At 39.3% G+C, this 24,444-nt stretch overlaps 2 protein-coding genes across 12 annotated transcripts; both read left to right on the top strand.

Moving 5' to 3' along the window:
- The first annotated feature begins 377 nt into the window (after nucleotides 1-377).
- Nucleotides 378-5,262, top strand: LOC112276459 (putative E3 ubiquitin-protein ligase XBOS34). Of its 6 annotated transcripts, none has more exons than XM_090247113.1 (10): nucleotides 378-918; nucleotides 1,420-1,558; nucleotides 1,754-1,868; nucleotides 2,001-2,081; nucleotides 2,173-2,261; nucleotides 2,467-2,558; nucleotides 2,739-2,817; nucleotides 3,572-3,674; nucleotides 4,054-4,139; nucleotides 4,221-5,262. In XM_090247113.1, the coding sequence occupies exons 2-10, from the start codon at nucleotides 1,457-1,459 to the stop codon at nucleotides 4,935-4,937; spliced, it is 1,464 nt and encodes a 487-aa protein (XP_090103239.1). In that variant the 5' UTR covers nucleotides 378-918; nucleotides 1,420-1,456; the 3' UTR covers nucleotides 4,938-5,262. The 6 variants fall into 6 exon arrangements, with proteins under 6 accessions (XP_090103239.1, XP_090103240.1, XP_024363578.1 ...); XM_090247114.1 differs by having other exon boundaries at nucleotides 510-918; nucleotides 1,403-1,558; XM_024507810.3 differs by having other exon boundaries at nucleotides 776-918; nucleotides 2,386-2,558.
- Nucleotides 5,263-19,140: 13,878 nt separating this feature from the next.
- On the top strand, nucleotides 19,141-24,080 carry LOC112276458 (DUF21 domain-containing protein At2g14520). 6 transcript variants are annotated; one of them, XM_024507806.3, is made up of 13 exons: nucleotides 19,141-19,281; nucleotides 19,438-19,536; nucleotides 19,929-20,005; nucleotides 20,363-20,446; nucleotides 20,695-20,808; nucleotides 20,994-21,080; nucleotides 21,202-21,341; nucleotides 21,566-21,653; nucleotides 22,045-22,118; nucleotides 22,296-22,474; nucleotides 22,746-23,035; nucleotides 23,258-23,304; nucleotides 23,536-24,080. In XM_024507806.3, exons 2-13 carry the CDS (start codon nucleotides 19,443-19,445, stop codon nucleotides 23,585-23,587), a joined length of 1,326 nt encoding a protein of 441 aa, XP_024363574.1. In that variant the 5' UTR covers nucleotides 19,141-19,281; nucleotides 19,438-19,442; the 3' UTR covers nucleotides 23,588-24,080. The 6 variants fall into 6 exon arrangements, with proteins under 6 accessions (XP_024363574.1, XP_073386925.1, XP_024363573.1 ...); XM_073530824.2 differs by having other exon boundaries at nucleotides 19,181-19,536; nucleotides 23,518-24,080; XM_024507805.3 differs by having other exon boundaries at nucleotides 19,182-19,536; nucleotides 23,543-24,080.
- Nucleotides 24,081-24,444: the final 364 nt, after the last annotated feature.

Genomic DNA, 24,444 nt, shown 5'->3' with positions numbered 1-24,444 from the left:
ATTTTAAAATAACATGTACCATATTCAAGCAGCAAGCTAGAATGATGTTGAAACGACCACTTTGGAGGTTTTTACCGAGAGAGTACAGAAAATGTAGACGCTGTAAACTGGGATTTCTGCCACCTCTGCAACCTGACACGCCAGTGAGCTGTAACCGGAACTCGACCCAACCCACCCATCCCTACCCTACTAACCCCCTTGAGAGTGGGGTGTTAAGTTACCAACGGAACCAGGGGTTAGGTGACCACAACGGTATTCCAATAACCGACTGGGTTCGCGCAGATGAGGCAGGCATGTCAGCTGGCACGCCACGGTCACCGACAGCCGCTGGCAAGTAGATATGCAAGGCGAAGGCTAGGGGCGTCGATTCCAGTGGTGTCGCCACTCTCTTCTTCGTCTTCAGCAAGGAGGAGCAGCAGACAGCAGCAGTCTTCGTCGTCGTCGTCGTGGTCGTGGTCATGGCAATGGCGATGGCATTAGCCGTGCAATGTTGTGCCACAATGCCAATCAATCATCAACCTGCCTCGCCACCTTCCCCTCTGCACGCTTCGGACTCATCATTCCCACGTCTCTCGCCTCTCTCCCCCTCCTCTTCCGCACCCAATCCGCTTGTGAGTGCTCTCTCGCGTCTCGTCACATGAACGTTGGCGCTTCTCGACTTATCAAGTTTCATCGTATTCGCGCTTGTCGCTCCATTCCATCCAAGTGTGGCCATGTGCTGGCCCTCGGACAGTTGACGGTGTTGGATTATGGTGAGAGGTCGGATCCGGAGGAATTGAAGTTTTATTTTCAAATTCTCGCGGGGGCTGTGGAAGATGAGAAGACAGGGCATCAGGGAGAAATGTCTGGGGTATCATGACTTTGGAGGAAGGTTGTGGTAGCGATTGGGGCGTAGAAGTGGAGTGAGTTCATCATCAGGTAGGGTTTAGTTTATTGTTTGTGTGAGTGTTTGTTTTTTACTCTTTTTTTTCTTTTTTTTTTCCACTACAGTTGGATCATCTTTGAGCTGTGTTCTTTGAAGCACAGAGATTGTTGCTGGAGGAGCTGTTACAAATCCTTATAATGGCGCAACCACGTTTAGCCTGTCAACTATGAAAAAAATGAACTCATTGAGATTTCAGGAATTACTTAGATGCGACTAAGGAGTTCGTGATTGAGTTGTTGTTATACATGCATCCGATTAATTACACGCAGCAGAGATGTAACTTTGGTCTGGCGTCTGGAAGTTGACAGGATGGTTATACTGCAACATTACTATTTTTAGGTTTACGATCTCTTGTATCATTGTAATAAACATTTTATGATGAGGGTCCCTTTCTACAGCAATCATATATTGTAAACACTTTTTTGTTTGTACTTGAGGATTTCTGAGTTACCAAAGTGTTTGGTTTATTAAGTTCAGACCTCGTCGATTTTCAGAGGCTCCGTCTTGAGTTATCCGCGGTAACGTGTTTAGATGGGCAATGGGACGAGCAAGGACGAGCAGTTTTATCATGCCGTTCTGTGTTCAAACCACAACGCTGTGAAGTCCCTTCGCCGCGAGGGTGCGTCCTTGGAGGTCAGTTTTGGAGGGTTGTGAGTGATACAGTATGATTATTTGTAGAATGAAAGTGATATTAGAGTTCCACATGCTGTTGCAGAATTTCAGAACTGGTTGTTACTTCTGGGTGGAGGAATATCATACATCTTACGTGGTTTATTTGCGAAGATACGCAAGGGGGTATGTGATGTCGTTGTGCTGCCTGACATGCAGTGGGTTGACAAAGAAGGACGTACACCGCTAATTCTAGCTTGCACTCGCTGTAGCTTGTTTGAGATGGTCTTGTTGCTTCTCAATCTTGGAGCCAACATAAAATACTATCGGCATGGTAAGTTCCTCGTCCCTGGAAGAATGTGGCTTCTTTCTGGCTGTTCTTAACCGAGGCACAGCATTTTCCAATAGTATCCATATAGAGTAGAATTCACAGTTTGAATTGAGGTTGGGTATCTTTGCAATGCAGGGACCTATGGAGGGTACCCTCTTCATCATGCAGCAAAGCGTGGTCTTGATAAGACCGTGTTGCTTCTTTTGTCCCGTGGCGGTGAGTTTGTAGATCCTATCATTACACCACTTTTACAAGATATTGAGCCGTTTAATTTTATACTCTCATTCAAAGTGTTATTTTGATGCAGCTGATCCGTTGGCTGTTAATGATGACTCTCTTACGCCATTAGATATGGCTCGCAATCGAGGTCACGTGACCGTTGTACGCATGATCGAGGTATTTTTTTATCACATTTCTTGCTCGATTGTGGGATCATACATGATAGTAACTTTTTTGGATATAGATTGTGATTCAAGCCCCAGAGTAAATCAGCTATTAACATATTGAATGATTTTAGCAGTTGGTGGGAATTGCAAAACATATCGAAGCTCGTAACCATGTGCGCAGTTCAGAGATTGAGAGAGGGGGATGGAATTGGCAGGAACGAATTTGTACCTTTAGTGGAGTAGTTCGGGAGTTGTCTGGTCCTGGGTTTTTGGAAGCCATCGCGCCTCAGTGGTTGACCAAGAAAATGTAAGAGCACTATTTATTTCACTTCTTTATCTTGTGTCTGAAGGAAGTCTGATTTGCATCCAAATCTTTCTCCTGTTTACATTTATCTTCTGTTATAAGTGTCCAGCGACTAGCTGGAGTTTGGGTAGACGTAACAGTGCCGAAGATTATTCGAATTGACAAGCTCTTGTGATTTGATAGTTGGGCTGTAGTTTTGCCAACCGAGATCGATCCCAGACGAACTCTGAAGTTTGAACTTGTTATTTACCAGTCACAAAAGGTGAGTTTGCAACGCTACAAATTCTCTTCGACAAGCGATTATGATTCCTAGTGGTATAGGCGATCGTGCCTAGCTTAAATTTAGAAACTGATGAAGAAAATTGGCCATGAACATAAGCATAGTTTTACTTCTTATGTTCCTTGAGATTCTCAGATGGTGCTTTAAATATTCTTGAAGGTGATTTGTAGCAGATTAGTGATAATGGCACCCTCATTGTATTCAAGAATCAGCACGTTACATCCTCACTTTTTTGTTGCACGTCCTTGCTTAATTCTACAGTTCGAGCAGTCTCGACTTAATCACCAATATGAGTTTCGCCATGTCATACTGTTCTGTATTTCATGTGGAGTAACTTTGTAAGGATGAACATCAAGTTATGCAATGGCTATGCCCCTGCAATAAGAAAAATGAATTACGAGCATTGAACATGCTCACAAGTAGTCCCGTCATTCCTCCATCTCCTTCCAGAGTTTGAACAGGAATGGCGTTGGTATCGGTCTCTAACAATTTTTTGATGATAGGTGAGCCTTTGGAATGGAGGGAATTTGTCTCCTTCGAGTCATGCAGCGAGGTTCTATAATGTTAGTGAACTGTTTAGGATCGTGAAGAGAAATTGTGTTCATTCTCTGGGCATCACTCGTTGGAATACAATAAGTAGGGAAATACCGGAGGTGTATGAGAATGTAAAATAAAAATGAGCTGTAAAAAAGGCTGTTGGAATTATCATGGACCCCATTTATTTGTTTCTGTGCAGGTTTCCTTACCACATAGTGTCATTTCTTTATCGAAGGCTGAAATAGAAGAGCCTGATTTAAGTTCAGTAGACCCAGTTGTAATTATCATGGATAAAAATACAAGTAAGTTTTCTTCGCATTGATTAATCTTTGAATTTAGTTGCTGAACTAAATTCTGAGTTAAAAGCTATTCTGGATTTGCAACGCTTCAAGTTGAACACTTTTAGGCTTCAATCCTGCTGCCTACTTAAAATAATTTGGTTTGTTGAAGACAAGCATAATAATTTTTTACGTTAAACTGCAACTTTAATTAGATTTTCTTAAAATACTCCTTAGTACCGCTTTTGTGCCTACAGAAACGTAAGAATGCGGCCTGTCTTTTTCACTTGCAATTGAAGGCTCTGACGAGCTTTTGATTATGGTATTTCTCACGTGGAAATCGAGAGGGATACTCATACCTTATTCGAAGTAGTAAGCATCTGTTCTTTGTTAATTTCCACAGAAACAAAGTACAAGTTCTTAGCAGAATCAGAAGGTGACAAGGCCCAATTTAAGCAATTCCTCAAGGCATGCAAGGGAGTTTCTCAGGTATGGAGTTGCACGACTTATGTATTTTTTAATTCTATTGGAAACCTTGTAAATTTCTAATGTTCTATTTGGCTTGTGTAGGCTGCACCTCCATCAACTAGACATCGGAGGGCCCCCCAATCTGCTCTACGAGGCTTGACAGGACTCAATCGACCTACAGCTCAACCCCAAGCACAACAGTCAGCATGTGCCTCTCGAGCAACAAAGTGTGGCTCTGCTTCTCAAAATCTGAAGAACCGCTCAGAAGTATCAGAGAAAGCTACTTTGAAGTTGGCTATCAATGCCTCCCTACACACTGCAACGAAAAAAGAGATCCCAGTGGGTCATCTTATAAATCCAGACGATTTAACTGATGGCAACACTGACCATTCTCAATATGGTGGATGGGGCTCTGCCAATGAGGCTAGACCTGGTCGGGTGTCGGAATTGTCGAAGGAGCGAGCTGACCTTTCTGGAGTTTCTGAAGCACCATCAAGCTCAACCATCTTCTCTCCTTCTGCTCCTCCACTTCCTATCCATTATCCATTTATTGATATACCTCCTGCAAATTTGCAAAATCCTGTTGATGCACCTTCCGAGGAAGCTTCTGCATCAACATCTAAAGCAGGCGAAAAGGGGAAGAAGGAAAAAGAAAATCGTTGTGTCGTCTGCTGGGACGCCTCAGCCCAAGGTGTATGTATCCCATGTGGTCATTTAGCAGGGTGTATGGAGTGTTTGTTGAAGATTAAGGCCACGAACTGGGGTTGTCCTGTGTGTCGGTCTGCAATTGATCAAATTATTAAGGTTTATGCTGTTTAGTATTATCAGTTTTGATGGGTAGTCGTTGCACATGGGGTTGAAGGAAGATACAGGTCGAGGGAACAGACGGCTTGGAAGGTCTCAATTTTGTTAGCAGTCATGTTTCTCACACTATTAAGGTTTTGATTCTTAAGCCCATTTTTGGTGCAAAAGCTTTGTGCCTTGGGCGAAGGGTGTACATTTTAGAAATTGTGGATGCAGTTTGTATTCAAGTCCGAAATCAGAGACATGACTCGTAGTCTTAGCTGCAAAAATCAGCCGTCATTTTTTCTGTATGAAATACCGCATGCAGAGTTCTGATTAAATTACATCCGATTTCTCCCTATTGCATGATCACTCGTGTATGAGTCCCAAGTATCAATGTACCCATCTGTATCATGATAAAGTTTACTTAAAAAAGTTACACTCTGTTTCATTTACACATCACACCCTGTGAAGACGTGTAACCTTCAGACTGAATTGACCTATTGTCCATGGTTAATTCAAAGCGAAAGCGAATTTCCAGCGTATAATAGACGAGTTGATTTCAATGTAGTAACTAGATAAATGTTCCTATTCACGCGGTTTATGTCTTAACCTATAGATGTTATCAGAATCATAGGGTTTTATTCCTTTGAAGATGTAGCAATGAAAATGGCCACCTTCACCAGATTCCAGTAATGTAGTCACGCATTTCAAAAAGAGCTCTGAAATTAAAAAAAAATAAAAATAAAAATAAAAAATTGCATACATTGAATTAAGACTAACTCATTTTGAACTTGACATTATATTCCGATGTTTAAATCACTGTTTATTACTTGCCATTGGGCAGAAAGGCAGTGAGTGATTTAAGGACCAATATAAGCTTTTTTCTCAATGAATGGTTAATTAGTCAATTTAAATTAATTCTAAATAAGGTAAATTTAATAATAAAATAGAATTTGTGAATGCATGAAGGTATATGAAGTTTAATGGTACTTTTTGTTTGCTAAGTTGGGAATTTTCAAACCCATAAATTCATGAAACATTCACTAGTTCAAAAGAATTGTCATATTGTAAAAAGAATTATCATTAATATTTAATTATATATTTTTATATTAAGATTGCTTAAGGAGAGAAGTGGAGACTCTCATTCACCACATGCACCCCTTTTGGTTTTCATCAAAAAACTTAACATTGTGTAGAGTTTGAAAAGAAGTAAAAGCTTGACCAAAATTCAAGCAAAGTTCACATAGAGTTCAAATGGTTCATTTTTTTTTTGCAATTTTGTGACTAAATGCACTCAAGCACAGTTCACTGGAAGTTCATAAAGAGTTCACAGTATTGAAGAACAAGTACTTTGAAGACACAACACTTAGCATCAGCAAGGTTGCACACAAAGAGAGTATGGAATAAGATATCTCTCACTTCCAATACCCATTACTTGTAGGTAGTGGTTGCTATCCTAAAAGACATTTTTTACTCTTTGACTTTTATACACGTGGTCATAGGATCCTTTTGGCATCTCACGAGGCTCGAGGGTATCCTATGACATACACTAATGATTCATATCTACTCTTTGGATATTTCCTTATTAATACTTTATCCTTTTGACTTTAACTCTTGGTTTATGACTTCGTCCTATATCCATTGGATGCCCTTACCATATACCAAGAGTCAAACCTTTGACCACTAGCAACTTATCTAAGTTAATATCCTTTATAAGGTAACTTATTCTACTTTTACTTTAATACTCCTACTTTGCTATTGATAAAATGGCTTTTAATCCTAATGCCTTTGTCAACATGTGGTGTCTATCTTTTACTAATGCCTCTGTCAACAAATCAGCAAGCATTTCCTTCATTGTACAATACTTCATATCAATCACTCTCATTTCAATCTTCTCTCTTATAAAGTGATGTTGAATGTCAATGTGCTTGATTCTTGAATGATGCTTTGGATTCTTTATAAATGCAAGACATCCTTAATTGTCACACTCCATTGGAGTTGCTTCCATTTGTACATCTCCAATGTCCTCTAAAAATTTTCTCAACCATATTGCCTCCATTGTACCATGGCTTGTTGCCATGTACTCCGCCTCCATTGTTGACCTTGCAATTGTTGGTTGTCTCTTGCAATTCCATGAAATTGCTCCCACTCCAACAAAGAATACATACCCCATTGTTCACCTTCTATCATTTGCATCTCCAGCCCAATCCGCATCATAATAACCATGCAAGCTAATGTTATTACATCCAAAGCATAATTTGAAGTTTAAAGTGTCTTTTAAGTATCTCATGATCTTTTTGATGGTTTCCCAATGGATTGGTCCTACCTTTGACATGTGTTGACTCACAACACTCACCGCATATGGAAGATCCACCTTTATGCCAACCATTGCATACATAAGTGAGTCCACTGCTATCTTGTATGGAACACCTTGCATTTGACCTTCAACTTCAGCAAACTCTTCATTCGTGAGCTTCATCAACTTCAAGTTTGCCTCCAATGATATTCCAATAGGCTTACACTCCTCCATGTTGAACCGTTTCAATACTTCTTCAATGTACTTCTTTTGGCTCAATGTAATAATCTTCTTAGTTCGATCTCTCACAAACTCCACTCCTAAACAATAGTGAAGCTCTCTCAAATCACTCATTTCATACTCCTTTTCTAACTTTGCCTTCAACCAATCCATCATCTTCAATGTATTGGTTAAGATGATCAAATCATCAACATAGAGGATGACAATCAATATGAACCTATTTGATTGCATCACATATAAAGAATGATCAGCCTCACTCCTTACAAATCCTTTACTCACAAAGAATGTATCAATGCATTGGTACCATGCCCTTGGTGATTGCTTTAGCATATACAAGGATTTTTTTCAACTTACAAACAAGGTATTGTTTGCCTTCTTCAATAAATCCTTGAAGTTTCTCTATATAGATGTCTTCTTTCAAACTTCCATTCAAAAAAGCCATCTTCACATCTATTTAATGCATCTCCAAGTCCATTGCTGCTACAATTGCCACAATGGTTCTAATGGTGGTGAATTTGGCCATTGAAGCAAATGTCTCATTGAAATCCACACCAACAACTTGTGAGTAGCCTTTCGCAACCAATCTTGCCTTATACTTCACAACATTACCCATTGCATCCCTCTTTGTTCTAAACACCCACTTACAACCAATTGAAGCTTGATTTGATGGAAGTTGAGGCAATTTCCATATTCTATTGTCCATGAGTGATTTATACTCTTCTTCCATAGCATTCTCCCACTTCAAAGCATCCGTGGACTTCATTACATCACATAAATTCAATAGATCAGCAAGAAGTGCAACATTGGCATGTTCTTCACTTACTTAAGAAAAGATGTGGTCCTTCCACCATTCACCATGTGGTTTTCTTTCTCTCAAAAGATATCTCTTTTCATTTGAAGAAGACCCTTCTTCTTGCATTCCATCCTTCTTCTTCCTCAATGCTTGTCTTTTCTCACTCAAAAGTTGATATTCTTCATTATCATCATCACCTTCAATATTGTCATTGTCTTCATTGTTGGTTCTAGCAATTGAAGGCACACTATGATTTACCTTCTTTGGCACTTGATTTTGACTTCTATTTCCTCCATCCTCATTGTCATCATCATCTTTTTTTTCTTCTTTCTTTGTTGAACTTGAAGATGTATCCACAAACATCCCTTTACTCTCACTTGAACACTCTTCCAAGTGTTCAAAAACACTCTTATGCTCCAAAAACTCTACATCACGACTTTTGATGATCTTCTTGGTTTCTAAATACATTAGCCTATATGCTTTGATACCTTTACAATATCCAACAAATACACATTTTATATCTTTTGTATCAAGTTTGGACCTCATACAATCTGATACCTTTGCATAAGCAATACATCCAAAAATCCTCATGTGTGAAATATAAGGTTTCTTCCTACTCCAAGCTTCTTATGAAGTCATTGATGCAAGTGCACTTGTAGGGCACCTATTTCTTATGTACACCGCATTTATCATAGCTTCCGCCTAATACTCATGCCCAAGGTTTTGTGTATGAAACATATTCCTTGCCATCTCCACAATGGTCTGATTTACTCTTTCAGCAACTCTATTTTGTTGTAGAGTGTAAGAAGTAGAGATTTGTCTTACAATACCTTGAATCTTTATGAATTCATCAAAATGCTTTGACATGTATTCTCCTCCATTGTCTGTTCTCAACACTTTGATCTTGCATTCACATTATTTCTCTATGAGAGCCTTAAACTCCTTAAACCTTGAAAAATATTCACTTTTAGCTTTAATCATATAAATCCACACCTTTCTTGAAAAGTCATCTATGAATGTGACAAAGTACCTTGCTCCTCCAATTGATGGTGTCTTCATTGGTCCACAAACATCACACTGCATAATCTCCAACAATTTAGTTGCACGTATTGTAACTCCACTTGGAAATGAAGCCTTTTGTTGTTTGCCTTGTATACATCCTTCACAAGCAAGTGTCATGGCATTATGGCTGAATTGACTAAGATCCAAGCCACTTACCATGGATTGAAGCTCCTTCATGCATTTGGCATTCAAATGACCAAGTCGTTGATGCCAAATTCCGAAGTTGTCTTGATTTTGTGGAAAATCAGCAAATGCCGCCACTTCAACTCCATTTACCTTCTTGCAATTGATGAAGTAGAGATTTCCATCTCTAAGGCCTTTGGCAACATGTTGGCCATCCAATATCTTGAAAAAACATCCATTCATATCAAATTGAACCTTACAACCATGTGATATAAGTTTGTTCATGAAAAGGAGGTTGTTCTTTATTTTTGGCACATGTAGGACTTCCTTCAATATGATCTTCTTGATTTGGTCCTTCACAACAATCTCTACCACAATGGAGCCAATTCCAATGGATGTTGGCAAGGTTTCTACTCTCATAGATATTGCAAAGAGTCTTCCATGCTTCCGCTGGTCCATTGCAAGCTATAACATGTGAAAAGTTGGCATCATCAAGGTTTGTTGCAATCATCCCAAAAGTCTTTCTTTCACGACGTTTGTACTCCTTCTTCACCTTGATATCAGCATTGTTACTTGGAGGGTCTTCACTTTCATCAACAATGTCCCAAAGATCCAATGAAGCCAACAAAAGCTCCATTTTCTTCTTCCAATGGTAAAAGTTGTCACCTCTAAACTTTTCAATCACTCTTAAGCTCTCACCTTCACTTGAAGCCATGTCTTAGGAATGGATGTAAGAAAGAAAATCAAGAAAAGAGAAGATAGAACTTTCAAAATCAACAAGAAGGTGTTGCTGCCTTAGAAACCTAGAATGCCCTCTTTATAATTACACAAGTGATTTCACTCTTGTATCACTTTCAACTTCACATACAAGACTTCTCATAAGTCTTATACTCTATCTAAACCTCTTGCATAAGCTTTTCCACTCTTCAATCACCCCTCTTTCACAAAATACTTCTAATCACACAAAACACTTCTTATAACAAATAGGAGAATCTCTTATGAAGTTAAGTATATGAAAGCACAAAGTTAGAGCACCAATGATGAAACTCAGCAAAGAAATATAATATTAAAGTTCTAAAACATCATTATATGGAGTCTAACAACAACCAAGACTATCAATGCACTTAACAACAAGTAAAAGCAAAAACTATATCAACAACTAGATGCATAAGAAGGGTTAGAAGAGAACAAACTCAAACTTCAGTAACAACCATAAGATCTATTCTTCACAACAAGAAAGACTTCAAAGTACTTCAAAACTCACAAGTAAAGGTGAATGGGCCTCTAACCTATTGAAGAACAAGCACTTTGAAGACACGACACTTAGCATCAGCTGTTAGGGACATATTCCTTAGAACTTTCTAGAAAGAGGTTTCTAGAACCTTCTAGAAAACAAGCCTCTGGAACCTTCTAGAAGAGAAGTTTCTAGAAGCTTCTAGAAAGGAATCCCCTGGAACTTTCTAGAAGCTTCCTAGTTAATAAAAGTAGCTCGAGAAGTTTCTAAAAGCTTCTAGAAAAGAAGCCTCTGGAACCTTCTAGAAGCTTCCTAGTTAATAGAAGTAGCTCGAGAAGCTTCCTAAGTAGGAGTATATATAGGGATCGAGGCTGAAGAGTTCTTCAGTCTCGACAACACATCTCTTGGAGTTCTAGCTCACCTTTTTGGTGTTGTTCTTGTACTCATCTGTTTAATCTAGTTCTGTCACTTCTTCTTGAACTTCTTGTTAGATTTCAAGTCTATATTTTGTGTCCGTGACAGTTTGTCAAGACTATACTAACTTGAGATATCAGAGCTAGTTCTTTCTTAGTAGAGTGTGGATTACCCCTCTACTTGAAGGTATACTAGCATTTTTTAGAGGTTGCAGATTACCCTCCTCTAAACTGATACTTCTTCTGTTACAATATTGGAGTCTTATTCTTCTTAGAGAGAGTGGATTACCCCTCTTCTTGAAATTCTTAAGGCGTTTTATAGGTTGTGGATTACCCTCCTATAAACCAATATTGCCTCTTATAGGGTCATTTTTGTCCTTGTTTTAGAATGGCCGGAGGTCAAGACATTAGTATGACAGAAAGTTCGGAGTCTAAGTTAGATGCTATTATGAATGCCCTCGCTACGTTATCACAAAGAACTGCAGAGATTGAAGGAGTCGTGGCAAGGCTTCATAATGATGGAGTATCTGGGATAGCACAATCTAAACTACACCAGCCTCAAATTTCGACACTTGGAGAAACAACTTTACCTCAGGTTCGACAAGAACCACTAGTTCTACAACATAAGGAGCCTCGAGTTAGCCTTTCAGATAAGTTTGATGGAACACGTTCCAAGTTTCGAGGATTCGTCAATCAAATCAGGTTGTTAACAGTTTTACAGCACGAACGATATCCAACGGAGGAGTCACGTGTTGGGCTTGTTGGAACCTTACTTACGGGTCAAGCTCTATTATGGTTTGCTCTTTTGTTTGAGAAACGATCATCCATATTAAACAACTTCGAAACCTTTTTGGAAGCATTTGCGGAAGCATTTGGTGAACACGATAAGGTTCGATGGGCTACAACAAAGATCCGGTCGCTACGACAGGGGATGCGTTCTACATCAATCTATGCTTCGGATTTCAGGCAATTAGTATGCGACATCAATTGGGATGAAGAAGCGTTGATGAGTCAATTCTATTGGGGTTTAAGAGATGATGTGAAGGATTTGCTGTTAACTCTTCTTGATCCACGAACGCTCAATGAAGCCATTAGCCAAGCCGTGAAGTGCGATAATCGCCTATTCCAACGTCGCCAAGACCAACGCTCAAGACAACAGATAATTCGCCATGCTCCAACTATGTCGACAAGTAGTGTAAATTCGCATTCAGAGGTAGAAGACATGCAAATTGATGCGGTACGTATCAAATCTCTTACTATAGAAGAAAAAAAGCGACGTATGGAGGAAAATTTATGCTTGTATTGCGGTGGAGAAGGCGACAAAGTCGGAAACTGCCCCAAAAAGCAAAATCGAGGCATAATCAAGACTAGGGGAGTATTTGTTCAGGAAAACGAGGATGCCCAGCCACAGTAGGAACCGTGCGGTTGGACAATGAAATATCCCAACAACAATCAGGTTCCTTTCTTTCTACCCAACCTGCCCTTTGTTTTACAATCCCTCTATTTATCAGCCCTCAAAAACTGAGAACCTTAGCACTACTAGACTCAGGAGCATCTGCTTGTTTTTTAGACGAAGAATTTGCAAAGCGTCATAAGATCCCTTTAGTACAAAAATCAAAACCTGTTCATGTTGAGGTCATAGATGGACGACCTTTATTGTCTGGTAGCATCACCCATGAATCAAAACCTATAGAAGTAACGTTTAAAGACCATATTAGTCATATTATTTTTAATATTATTAGAACCCCATCAAATCCTATTATTCTTGGTCTTTCTTGGTTGGAAAAACATAATCCATTGATAGATTGGAGGTTGCGGAAGATGACTTTTCCCACAAAACCACCCAAGAAAAAACCTAGTAAAAAACTTCGAAAAAAGAAATCCTTATTCATTGGAGCAAGAGCGTTTATAAGATCATCTAAGGAAGGCACTTCATTTGTCATTTATGCGGCTCCAACTACCGAGAAGAAGATCTCAACAGTAAGTATACCGGAGCGATATAAAGATTTTGAAGACGTGTTTCAAAAGAAGAACGCCGACATACTACCGGAACACCAACCATATGATTGTGCCATAGACTTGTAAGAAAGAGCACAACCATCTTTTGGCCCAATCTACAATCTATCGCAAACGGAGTTGGCAGAGTTACAAAACTACATCGACGAGAATCTAGCCAAGAACTTCATTCGTCATTCAAAATCATCAGCTGGAGCACCCATCTTATTTGTGAAGAAGAAAGATGGATCATTACGGATGTGTGTGGACTATCGAGGCCTCAACAAGGTAACAAAGAAAAATCGTTACCCATTACCATTGATTTCTAGTCTCTTAGAACAACTTGGACGTGCGAAGATCTTTACAAAAATTGATCTAAGGGGAGCTTATAATCTCGTACGAATCAAGGAAGGAGATGAGTGGAAGACAGCATTCCGTACAAGGTATGGTCATTTTGAATATAATGTCATGCCTTTTGGTCTTACCAATGCTCCAACGGTTTTCGAACATATGATGAATGACATCTTTCGAGAACACCTCGACGATTTTGTTGTCATCTACTTGGACGATATTCTAATATTCTCTAAAAACGAGGAAGAGCATGAGGAGCATGTTCGTTTGGTCTTGGAGAAACTACGCAAGCGAGGACTATATGCCAAATTAGAAAAGTGTTTATTTCACCAAACGGAGATGGAATTTTTGGAGTTCATTGCGACTACAGAAGGTTTGAAGATCGACCCCAAGAAAGTAGAAGCAATCATGTCTTGGGAGGTTCCGAAGACGGTTAGAGACGTACAATGCTTTCTTGGTTTTGCTAACTTCTATCGGATCTTCATTAAGAATTATTCTCAAGTTGCTGCTCCTCTTACTCGATTAACATGCAAAGATAAGTTGGAATGGGGACCTTTGGCGGAGAAGGCGTTTCAAGATTTGAAGACAGCATTTACTACAGCTCCAATTTTGGTACATCCAGACTTTACAAAGGCCTTCTATTTAGAAACTGATGCTTCAGATTTTGCTTTGGGAGCTAAACTTTCACAAATGAGTGAAGATAAGAAGCTCCATCCAGTTGCATTCTATTCTCGGAAGTTCTCTGCTGCTGAAATCAATTATGAGATCCACGATAAGGAACTTCTTGCTATAGTGGATTCTTTCGAAGAATGGCGTCACTTTCTTGAAGGAGCTGCACATCCAGTAACCGTATATACGGATCACAAGAATTTGGAGTATTTCATGACGGCTCGAGTTTTAAATTGGCGTCAAGCTCGGTGGAATATGTCGCTATCTAGATTCGATTTTGTTATCACTTATCGACCTGGAAGGCAGCAAGGACTATCCGATGCTTTATCAAGGAGATCGTATCTTGCACCAAAAGCTGGAGAAGTAGCGTTTGATCAACAATGTACAACGTTATTGAAGCCAGAGAGATTTCAACTTTGTGCTACTATTGTATCATTTGATGCTGACTTCCTAAACCAGGTACATGCTATGACCATTAAAGATTCAGTAGCCATTGATATCAAGCAACATACCAATGACGACAAGTTCAAGGTGGAGGGAGATCTTTTATACTTTGAAGAGCGATTGTACATTCCAAAAGAACTAGCACGACTCCGAGTTCTTCAATCTCGCCATGATTTTTCAGCTGCGGGACATTTTGGATTCAATAAGACCTTGGAGCTTATTTCTCGAGATTTTTGGTGGCCCCAAATGTGGAAGGATGTGAAAGATTTTGTCCTCTCTTGTGACATCTGTTCAAGATCTAAGAATCCTCGGCATCGCCCTTTTGGACTTCTACAGCCATTGCCAATTCCACGTCGACCATGGTCTTCAATTTCTATGGACTTCATCACGGACTTGCCATCATCAAACTCATTTGACAGCATCTTTGTCGTAGTAGATCGGCTTACGAAGATGGCACACTTTGTTCCTTGTAAGAAGACATCGTCTAGTGAAGTCACAGCAAGACTCTTTCTCGATAATGTGTATCGATATCATGGACTACCAGATGATATCATATCAGATCGAGGTACCCAATTCGTGTCAAAGTTTTGGAGATCTCTCTTTAAGATATTGAAAGTGGATATCAAGCTTTCTTCAGCTTTTCATCCTCAAACTGATGGCCAAACGGAACGGGTGAACCAAGTCTTGGAGCAGTACTTACGATGCAGCATCAACTATCAGCAAGACGATTGGACTGCATATCTATCACTAGCCGAGTTTGCATATAACAACACCCTCCATGCGTCGATTCAACAAACACCATTCTTTTTCAACTATGGGTATCATCCGAAGCTTGATTTATTGAGTCCGTCAACAAATTTCAATCCAGCAGCTGAAGGATTTGCGAAGCAACTATCAGAGCTTCAAACTATATTGAAGCTTCAATTACAATCCGCTCAAGAATCCTATAAGATGTCTGCAGATAGATTTCGGAATCCAGCACCTACTTTTAAAGTTGGAGACAAAGCCTGGCTTCTTCGACGAAATATCAAGACCAAGCGACCATGTGATAAGTTGGACTATCGAAGATTGGGACCATTTATCATCCAGAAGCAAATTAATCCAGTGGCATACCGGCTGGAGTTACCGGCTTCTATGAAGGTACATCCAGTCTTTCATGTTTCTCTGTTGGAACCTTATCGAGAGTCATCTTTTCCTGGAAGAGTGCAATGTCCGCCACCTAGTATTGAAATCGAGAACCACGAAGAATACGAGATTGAAAAGGTATTGGATTCACGGCGAAGGTGGGAAAAGTTAGAATAACTTGTTCATTGGTGCGGCTATGACATTAATGAGCGAACGTGGGAGCCAGCTGAAAATCTTGCGAATGCGCCACAAAAGGTACAGGAGTTTCATCAACGACATCCCGATAAACCTAAATCAATTCGATGATAGCTTCTTTCTGAAGCTTGTTCTCCCAACAATATAAGAAAAGGGGAGAGCACTAGCAAAATTCATAGTTGATGTAGTTATTTTCTCCAAGATAGATCGTAGTTTGGTCTTTTGATATGGATAGCCAAGAGATAGATACTATGCCAGTCAGAGTATCGCAACCGAGTAGCTCACGAAGGCGACCCCGAGATGAAGAACTACATGTACCACGACGACGACGGAGGATACCGAGTAACCGATCACTGGTGATCGTATTTGAGATTGAGCCTGCTTACGATGGTCAACCAGAAGGCGTGTTTGTAGGACAATTTCACAATGAGGATACGGAAGTTCATGCTTGGTCAAAAGTCGGAGGCGTGGGCCACTACCGTTGGCTTCAAGGGCCGATGAACCACTTGCCTCGTGAACAACAGTTGGAGTTCATAGCAGAAGTTATGCGACAGATCTTCATTTTCTTGCGTTGGTATTTATCAACAACATTGCTTCTCAGAGACCTCGAAGCTAAAGGAGGGGATGATGTTAGGGACATGTTCCTTAGAACTTTCTAGAGAGAGGTTTCTAGAACCTTCTAGAAAACAAGCCTCTGGAACCTTCTAGAAGAGAAGCCTCTGGAACCTTTTAGAGAGAAGTTTCTAGAAGCTTCTAGAAAGGAAGTCTCTGGAACCTTCTAGAAGAGAAGTTTCTAGAAGCTTCTAGAAAGGAATCCCCTGGAACTTTCTAGAAGCTTCCTAGTTAATAAAAGTAGCTCGAGAAGTTTCTAGAAGCTTCTAGAAAGGAAGCCTCTGGAACCTTCTAGAAGCTTCTTAGTTAATAGAAGTAGCTTGAGAAGCTTCCTAAGTAGGAGTATATATAGGGATCGAGGCTGAAGAGTTCTTCAGTCTCGACAACACATCTCTTGGAGTTCTAGCTCACCTTTTTGGTGTTGTTCTTGTACTCATCTGTTTAATCTAGTTCTGCCACTTCTTCTTGAACTTCTTGTTAGATTTCAAGTCTATATTTTGTGTCCGTGACATCAGCAAGGTTGCATACAAAGAGAGTATGGAATAAGATATATCTCACTTCCAATATCCATTACTTATAGATAGTGGTTGCTGCCCTACAAGACATTTTCTACTCTGTGATTTTTACACACATGATCTTAGGATCCTTTTGGCATCTCACAAGGCTCGAGGGTATCCTATAACACACTAATGACTCATATCTAATCTTTGGATATTCCCTTATTAATACTTTATCTTTTTGACTTTGATTCTTGGTCCATGACTTCATCCTATATCCATTGGATGTCCTTACCATATACCAAGAGTCAAACCTTTGACCACTAGCAACTTACTTAAGTTAATATCTTCTATAAAGTAACTTATTTTACTTTTACTTTAATACACATGGATCATTTTTTTTATTTTTTTTATTTCTATTTTTTTTTTGTAATTCTATGATTGAATGCAACTCAAAATGCAATTGAAACCTCATTTTTTTTCCTATAACTAAGTGTGATTGAAGGTGAAGTTCAATAATTTAGAAAGAAGCAGGCATAGGAAGTTCATAGAACTTATTTTTTTTCTCTAATTTTATGATTGAATGCAATTAAAAATGTAATTGAAGCTATATTTTTTTTCTATGATTGAATGCAACTAAAAGTGAAATTCAATAATTCAGAGAAAAGTGGGCAATCAAATACCAACAAGATAAGGTGCAAACTGTAAAGGGCAATAGAATTTTTCCAAGTGCATGTTTAACCTTGATCTGTGGCTTTGTCAATGAGAAAATAAATGGCAATAAGGCATGGCCCAATGCTTAGGCTATTGTGTGTTGCATTATTTCTAGCTCAATGGAGTTAGAAATTGGTTAATTATGCTAGATGATTACTTATTTTTGATGTTATATTTGGATGCAAGGTAAAAAAAAAAAAAAAAAAAAAAAAAAAAAAAAGTGCTAATAAACAACATTTGGAGTCAGGTGGATATTTGACATGAGTGTGGAGGTTGTTTGTTGCAACTATTAATCATGCATTTCCTCATGTGACAGGGCTAGAAATACTATCTCAAGTCATGGAAAATTTCATTTTGCAACCATTCTGGTTCAAATCAAATTCTGATATAAACATGGTAGATTGAATTGTCTATTACCAATTCATTTCATCACACTTTTAACAATGCTTTAAATGAGGTAAAACTTTGTCTATGTTATTGTCAATAATATTGTAATGAAGAATATTGTATTAAGAACATTAATTATTATCAATAACATTATATTATCATAGCAATCAACAACACATAGAGTTCACAGGGCTTATTTTTTTTCCTTGCAAGTGAATGCAATTGAAGGTGAAAGTGTGATTGAATGCAAGCCGCAAGTTGTGAGAAAGGAGATGCGATAGGCATATTACATAATAAGAATACAATTTTATTCTAATTTATTCAAAAAGGATTATTTTTCAAGCTCAAGCAAATTGTGTATTGCATCTTCGATCGATTTATAATGAAGATAGAGAATCAATATTTCTTGCTATATCATCTTTGTTGCTACAGACTTTGCATCCTATATTGATGTAACCTTATTGTTGAATCACATTGACCTAGTTCCATGACAATGATACGGATTCATCTTGCAATGGAGTTATAACAACATTATATTATCATAGCAACCAATGACACATGGAGTTCATAGGGCTCATTTTTTTTTTTTTTTTTTTGTAATTCAATGCAATTAAAGGTGAATTCATGATTGAATGCAAAGCATGAGCTGTGAGAGAGGAAGGGCGATAGGCATAATAAAAAAAATTGAACAATCAAACACTAGTAAGATGAGGCATGAATTGTAAGGGGCGATGGAATTTTGCCAGATTCATGTTTGACCTTTATTAACATGCAACACACAACATCCAACATGGATAATGTAATTTAATGGTTTTTTTATATTTTCACAAGTAGTTCTTTGAACAAAATTAATTACTTTTTTTGCATATTGTTAGTGACAATGGCATGAGTTTATCTATCCTACTTTACTACTTTACTTTATATCCTACTTTACTACTTTACTTTTACTTTATAGCTGAAAGCTCTAATGTGTATTTTATTTCTTTCTATTTATATTATATTTGTATTTGAAAAATATTCTGTGGCTCAAATGCTTCATTTGAGTCACACTTTCAGTGACAACTACATAAATTCATCTCGTATACACACACAGAGAGAGCATGAAGCGGGTAAGAGCGTGGGAGGAGGGAGACGAGCATGGAAACAAACCAACAACGGGGTCAGGGCATGAGGCGCCATGAGGGGAAAAGGGGAGGGAGAAGGGAGCGCGCAGTCTCTGTTTATCATGTCCGACTCTTTTGTTTTGTTAGCCGATGACGATGAAGTCTTTTCGACGTTGTAATGTTTGCTGATAGCGTCATAATATGGTGCAGGAGGTTTCGTGCTGCGGGACAGGCTTCTGGGGGTACATAATTGTGTGCTTCTTGTTGGTCATCTTCGCAGGATTGATGTCGGGCCTCACATTGGGACTCATGTCCTTGGGCATTATGGACCTCGAAGTGCTCATCAAGTCTGGGAGTCCTACAGACAAGATTCATGCAGGTTTGAGGTCGCTCTTAAGTAGTTCCAAGTTCTGAAAAAATTTCCAGGTTTTGGTGGATTGATCTGTCGTCTTTTTGGAAGAAAGAAAAAAAATACAAGTATGAATGAATTGGTCGAATTTTCTCGGGGTCTCAGAGATTCTGATGGAATTTTAATTTGCATCATTCATGAGTCCCAACCCTAGACTATACTTTACGTTCATGAACACGGAGCATCGTCGTTGTAGTATATATGAGTTGGCAAAATGAGAAACAACTCGGCAGATACTAAAGTCTGGGAATTGATAATCGTGAGTGCTTACCCAAAACCCCATAAGGTCAAGGTTAATTGCATAGATAGCAGACAGATAACGTGCTATTCTATATAGGATTTTTTGACTTTCTTGTGTGCAGAAAAGATACTCCCTGTGGTGAAGAACCAGCACTTGCTGCTCTGCACTCTACTTGTAGGCAACGCAATGGCAATGGAGGTTAAAATTTCTTTTGAGCACACATTGTTTTGACCATTCATACTAACCTTCGAGATGTCATGGCAGATTTACATCAAGAGGTTTATATTTTGATCTTCACTCAAACTTCAGAGTGACGAGCCTTCTGAAGCATATTCCTATGTATCTAATTGTGATGTACTGGTCCAAGGGCAGCTTTCTTGTTGAATTTTGTTGTTTAGCATATAATTAGATGCGTGACCTTTAATAATCCAAAACCTTGCAACTCAAATTCCGGAATTGATGTGTTCGAGTCTGAAGATCTGAGCAAAGCTCGCTCCATCTGTTCGTATAAGATATCATGCAAATCTCATATGTCCTTGGCATTGTTGTGTGTAGGCACTACCCATTTTTCTGGACTCCTTGGTTTCAGCGTGGGGTGCGATTCTCATTTCCGTGACTTTGATCTTGATGTTCGGAGAGGTAAAGCTGACACGCAATCTTTTCCCTGCAAATACACCTATTAATATTTTTACTTTTCATGTAAGGTGCGAGAAGGCGGTTTTTTATCATGCTTTTCGACTTCTCTTCGAGTACGAGTGAGTGCATGTATATGCGATGGTGGTGTGAGGAGAGCTTGGTATACACCAGCTATAATGTTAGCATAATACACCCGGTTAATTCATGCCTCGTGGTTTTCAAGGGACATCTTTGATGACTTTATGTTACAGATAATTCCTCAGGCAGTATGTTCGCAACATGGGCTGGCAATAGGCGCAGCTATGGCACCTGTAGTCCGGGTGCTTGTAGCTCTTTTCTTCCCAATCACTTATCCCATTAGTAAGGTATGGCTAGTATGATTTCTTGGACGTCAGATAGTTATTTATTGATAAAAAAAAATTGTGCGACTGGATATTTTTCACAAGACTTTAAACCTGTAGTCAATTCACAATTCAGTTATATTTTAGGTACAAGGTTTTGGCTCGCTTTCTGATGTTGCATTATGGGATCTCTAATGCTACTGGTGCAGCTCTTGGATAAGATTCTAGGTCCCGGAGAAACGGCTCTATTCCGGCGTGCTGAGCTCAAAACTTATGTTGCATTTCATGGAAATGAGGTCTGCAAAATTTGGGAGAGTATTGATCATGTGCACAGTCCTTGTCGTCGGTAGGTATGTGTATCCATCATGTTACAAAATTAACCAGCCATTTGACACTGCATGATTTTCATCATGACAGGCTGGTAAAGGTGGAGAGTTGACGCATGACGAGACAACAATAATCGCTGGAGCTCTTGAAATGTCTGCAAAGACTGCAGTTCAAGCGATGACACCAATCAGCTCAGTATTTTCTTTGGATGTGAATGCAAAGCTTGATCTGTGAGTTGATGATTGTACCTTGGCTCAATGTCGTATTTGTTGCTTAATTGGGGCCAGACGACGACACCGGAAGTCCCCTGATAATTCGTTGTCTCATAGCTGCACACCTGAGAACGCAAAGCGTGAAAAACACCAAGATTTCCATTAAAAACACTCCATTGCGTCTTTCTCTGGTATATCGCATTGCTGTTGGAGACTGACAGGTGTTTTTCTCCATGTTTCAGAGAAAATATGAACCTAATTATGGCAAGAGGACACAGTCGAATACCTGTGTACTCTGGAAAACCTAATCATATCATTGGTCTTGTTCTGGTATGATTTGTTTCTCCAGATTCTAATTATGTTCCATGGCACACACAAATTATATTCTATTGTGTTGAATATAAGGGCGTTCTATCTGACTATTCACAAATTCTAGTAAGCCAATGTACCGACCGTAAGTAAAGCATGGTATCATTTCGTAGCACAAAAATGGACTTTTGAAACGTTCTTAAGCGTGTATGGTTACGTTTGATGCTACCATTATCTGGTCTTTGGCTTTCGTATTAGTCCGGAATTTTAAATGCTTTCACCAAACACAGAACATGTAGAGTTATTTCCCAGATTTTGACAGCATACATTTTGTTCGCTCAACTGCAGAAGGGCTGAACTACAGTTTGAAGGTACGTGAGGCTGACAGCAGAGTCCTCATGTCTCTTCTCAGGTAAAGAATCTGCTGGCTATCAGACCGCAAGACGAGACGTCCGTAAAAAATTGCACGATTCGAAAATTGCCTCGGTAATTTGATGAGTAAAGCATCCGCTCTTATAACTACGGTCACTATTGGTTCCTTTTGTAACCTCGGCACTCCTAATCTCCACTAAATGTTGATTAGTTGTCTTTGTGTGCTGTTGACGAATAAGCTTGTGTTGGGTAATCGAAATTCTCAAATTGAGGGTAAAATCTGGTGAACAGGGTAGGTGAAGAAATGCCTCTGTATGACATCCTGAATGAATTCCAGAAGGGTCACAGCCACATGGCCGTTGTTGTGAAGTACAAGGAAAAGTCGAAGTATCTGAAAAATGAATGCGAATTGAAACTGGATCGTAAGAAGGTCAAAACTCCAAGCTCTCCTCAGCAACAGAACTCCAAGGGTAAGAAGCTAGAATCATCTTTGCATCACAAACATCCACGCCTCAGCATCATACTCTCTGGATAGTCAAGGATGGGTGTAGAAGCTGATTCATATGATTCAGAAGTAAATCTGGAACTACAACCACTTCAGAGGTTGTCTTGCTCATGAATGAACAGTTTAGTTTGTCCTCATTTTAATACCTGCAGTAAACAATTTCTGCTCATTTCAAAGATACTACTTTAGTAATTCGTCTCAAAAAAAATTGAATTTTTTTCGCTGGTTTAACACAGCGCTACCAGCATACAAATATTTGGCACTCGACATGCCTGAAGGGTACAGAACAAGTAACAGTGGCGAGTTCAAATATGGAGAGAATCAAGGGGGAACAGTTGTAACCGCTGCTCGTGCAAAATCACTTCAAGGTATGGATGAGCTGCAGTATCAGCGGAGCAAGAAGTGGGAACGATCACCCGACAATGTGTTGGACATCGAAAAGACAGCGGCCATCCACAGCTTCTCCTCTGATGAAGAGGTGACTGGTCTCATCACCATGGAAGATGTCATCGAGGAGCTTCTTCAGGTCGGACCAATCTATTTCACCCTGCAAAGTCAGTCTCTTGTAGCAGTTGATTGTGGAAGGATTGTCGATGATAGCTCACATTGTGCACACAATTTTTGACGACATAACATATCGATGACTTTAAAAACAGTCATTGCTGGAACAGCTCCCTAAACCTCTTCCTGGATTTCTCTATTAATATTTTTCTTCCTCAGCAAGTTTGCCTCGTCTGCTTTGTGGCAGGAAGAAATTCTAGACGAGACGGACGAGTATATCGATGTTCATGCCAGGTAAATTTATCTCCATCACCGCAGTGTTAGGATTGATATTATGTGGGACCTCACGTTCAACGTCCAGAGATTATCTTGCATTTCAATCTCCCATGTTCTATGAAAGTCTTTCGTGACGATGCCTTGAAGCAAGCAAATTATTGATTCTATTAGTGAATCTACTCTTGCTTAGTTTCATTAAAGCATGTTACTTATCATTATCAATGGTTTTAGTAATTTATGAATATTCAGGATTAAGGTGAACCTGTTGCCACCAGAGGGAAAAGACGCCCTGTTACAATGATCCTAAATTCCCAATTGCAACTGATATCACATCCTGAACCGACTTTCAACGAAGCAAAATCAAGCTTTGTGAGAGGACTACTGTTTTTGAAAACAGTCTGCTGGTAATGGATGAGAGTTACTTTTTAGGAATGTTTGCTGATTGTTTACCAGAAAATGCGAGGGACACATCAGCGAATTTCAATCTATAGAATCTCTCTAGACGATGAAAGTGGACATGACAATATACAAATTTGGTGTGCTGACTAGCAGAATTAGACAGTGTTGACTCCTTTTGACATCGATGATATATAACAAACCTTCTACGCCTTCCAATACCTTGAGAATGAGCAGTCTCGGAGCCGTATACAGCCACCAGGACTGTCTGCTGAGAGTATTAAAGGGCACTGGTTGAGAAGATAACGTTTTAGTGTCTACTTTACAAGATTTTGTGTTTATGAACTTGACGAGCTCTATCTCATAATCTAGACCCTCTTCATTAACTCCCCCGAAAATGTGTCTGCATCTACTAAACGTTGTTTACGACGTTCAGAGGCCTCTCTCATTCAATGACTATCTCACATCCACACACAATCTCTCAGGGAAAACACTACCCCACGGCCACTGGCACACCTATCAAGCGCCATCCTACACGGCCAAACAACACTTAATGACCATGGTCCATAGTTTTGTATGACCCAAAAACACCCCATCACCATGAGTGAATATTTAAAACATTGTCTTAATTTAAATGAATAATTAATCTGTGCTTCACAAGGTGGCTTCATGATTCGGAACTAGTTTCTGCAATGCAAAAGCTTTCAGTATGTGGAAATCAGAACTACAATTCTGCTTTGCTTTCATGAAACAATTGTGAAA

Source organism: Physcomitrium patens, chromosome 24, assembly GCF_059467195.1.
Source record: "Physcomitrium patens ecotype Gransden chromosome 24, ASM5946719v1, whole genome shotgun sequence".
NCBI lineage: Eukaryota > Viridiplantae > Streptophyta > Bryopsida > Funariales > Funariaceae > Physcomitrium > Physcomitrium patens.
This window is presented reverse-complemented; position numbering and strand designations above follow the sequence as displayed.

What these genes read in the sequence shown, in the direction of transcription:
- LOC112276458 (XM_024507804.3), top strand. Translation starts at nt 19,359, where the DNA reads ATGGTGCAGGAGGTTTCGTGCTGCGGGACAGGCTTCTGGGGGTACATA. An exon ending in TGATCTTGATGTTCGGAGAG is followed by an intron (nt 20,447 to 20,694) that starts GTAAAGCTGACA and finishes TTTATGTTACAG; the next exon opens with ATAATTCCTCAGGCAGTATG. An exon ending in TCATCGAGGAGCTTCTTCAG is followed by an intron (nt 23,036 to 23,257) that starts GTCGGACCAATC and finishes GCTTTGTGGCAG; the next exon opens with GAAGAAATTCTAGACGAGAC.
- LOC112276459 (XM_024507810.3), top strand. Translation starts at nt 1,457, where the DNA reads ATGGGCAATGGGACGAGCAAGGACGAGCAGTTTTATCATGCCGTTCTG. An exon ending in GCGAGGGTGCGTCCTTGGAG is followed by an intron (nt 1,559 to 1,753) that starts GTCAGTTTTGGA and finishes CCTGACATGCAG; the next exon opens with TGGGTTGACAAAGAAGGACG. An exon ending in GCTTCTTTTGTCCCGTGGCG is followed by an intron (nt 2,082 to 2,172) that starts GTGAGTTTGTAG and finishes ATTTTGATGCAG; the next exon opens with CTGATCCGTTGGCTGTTAAT.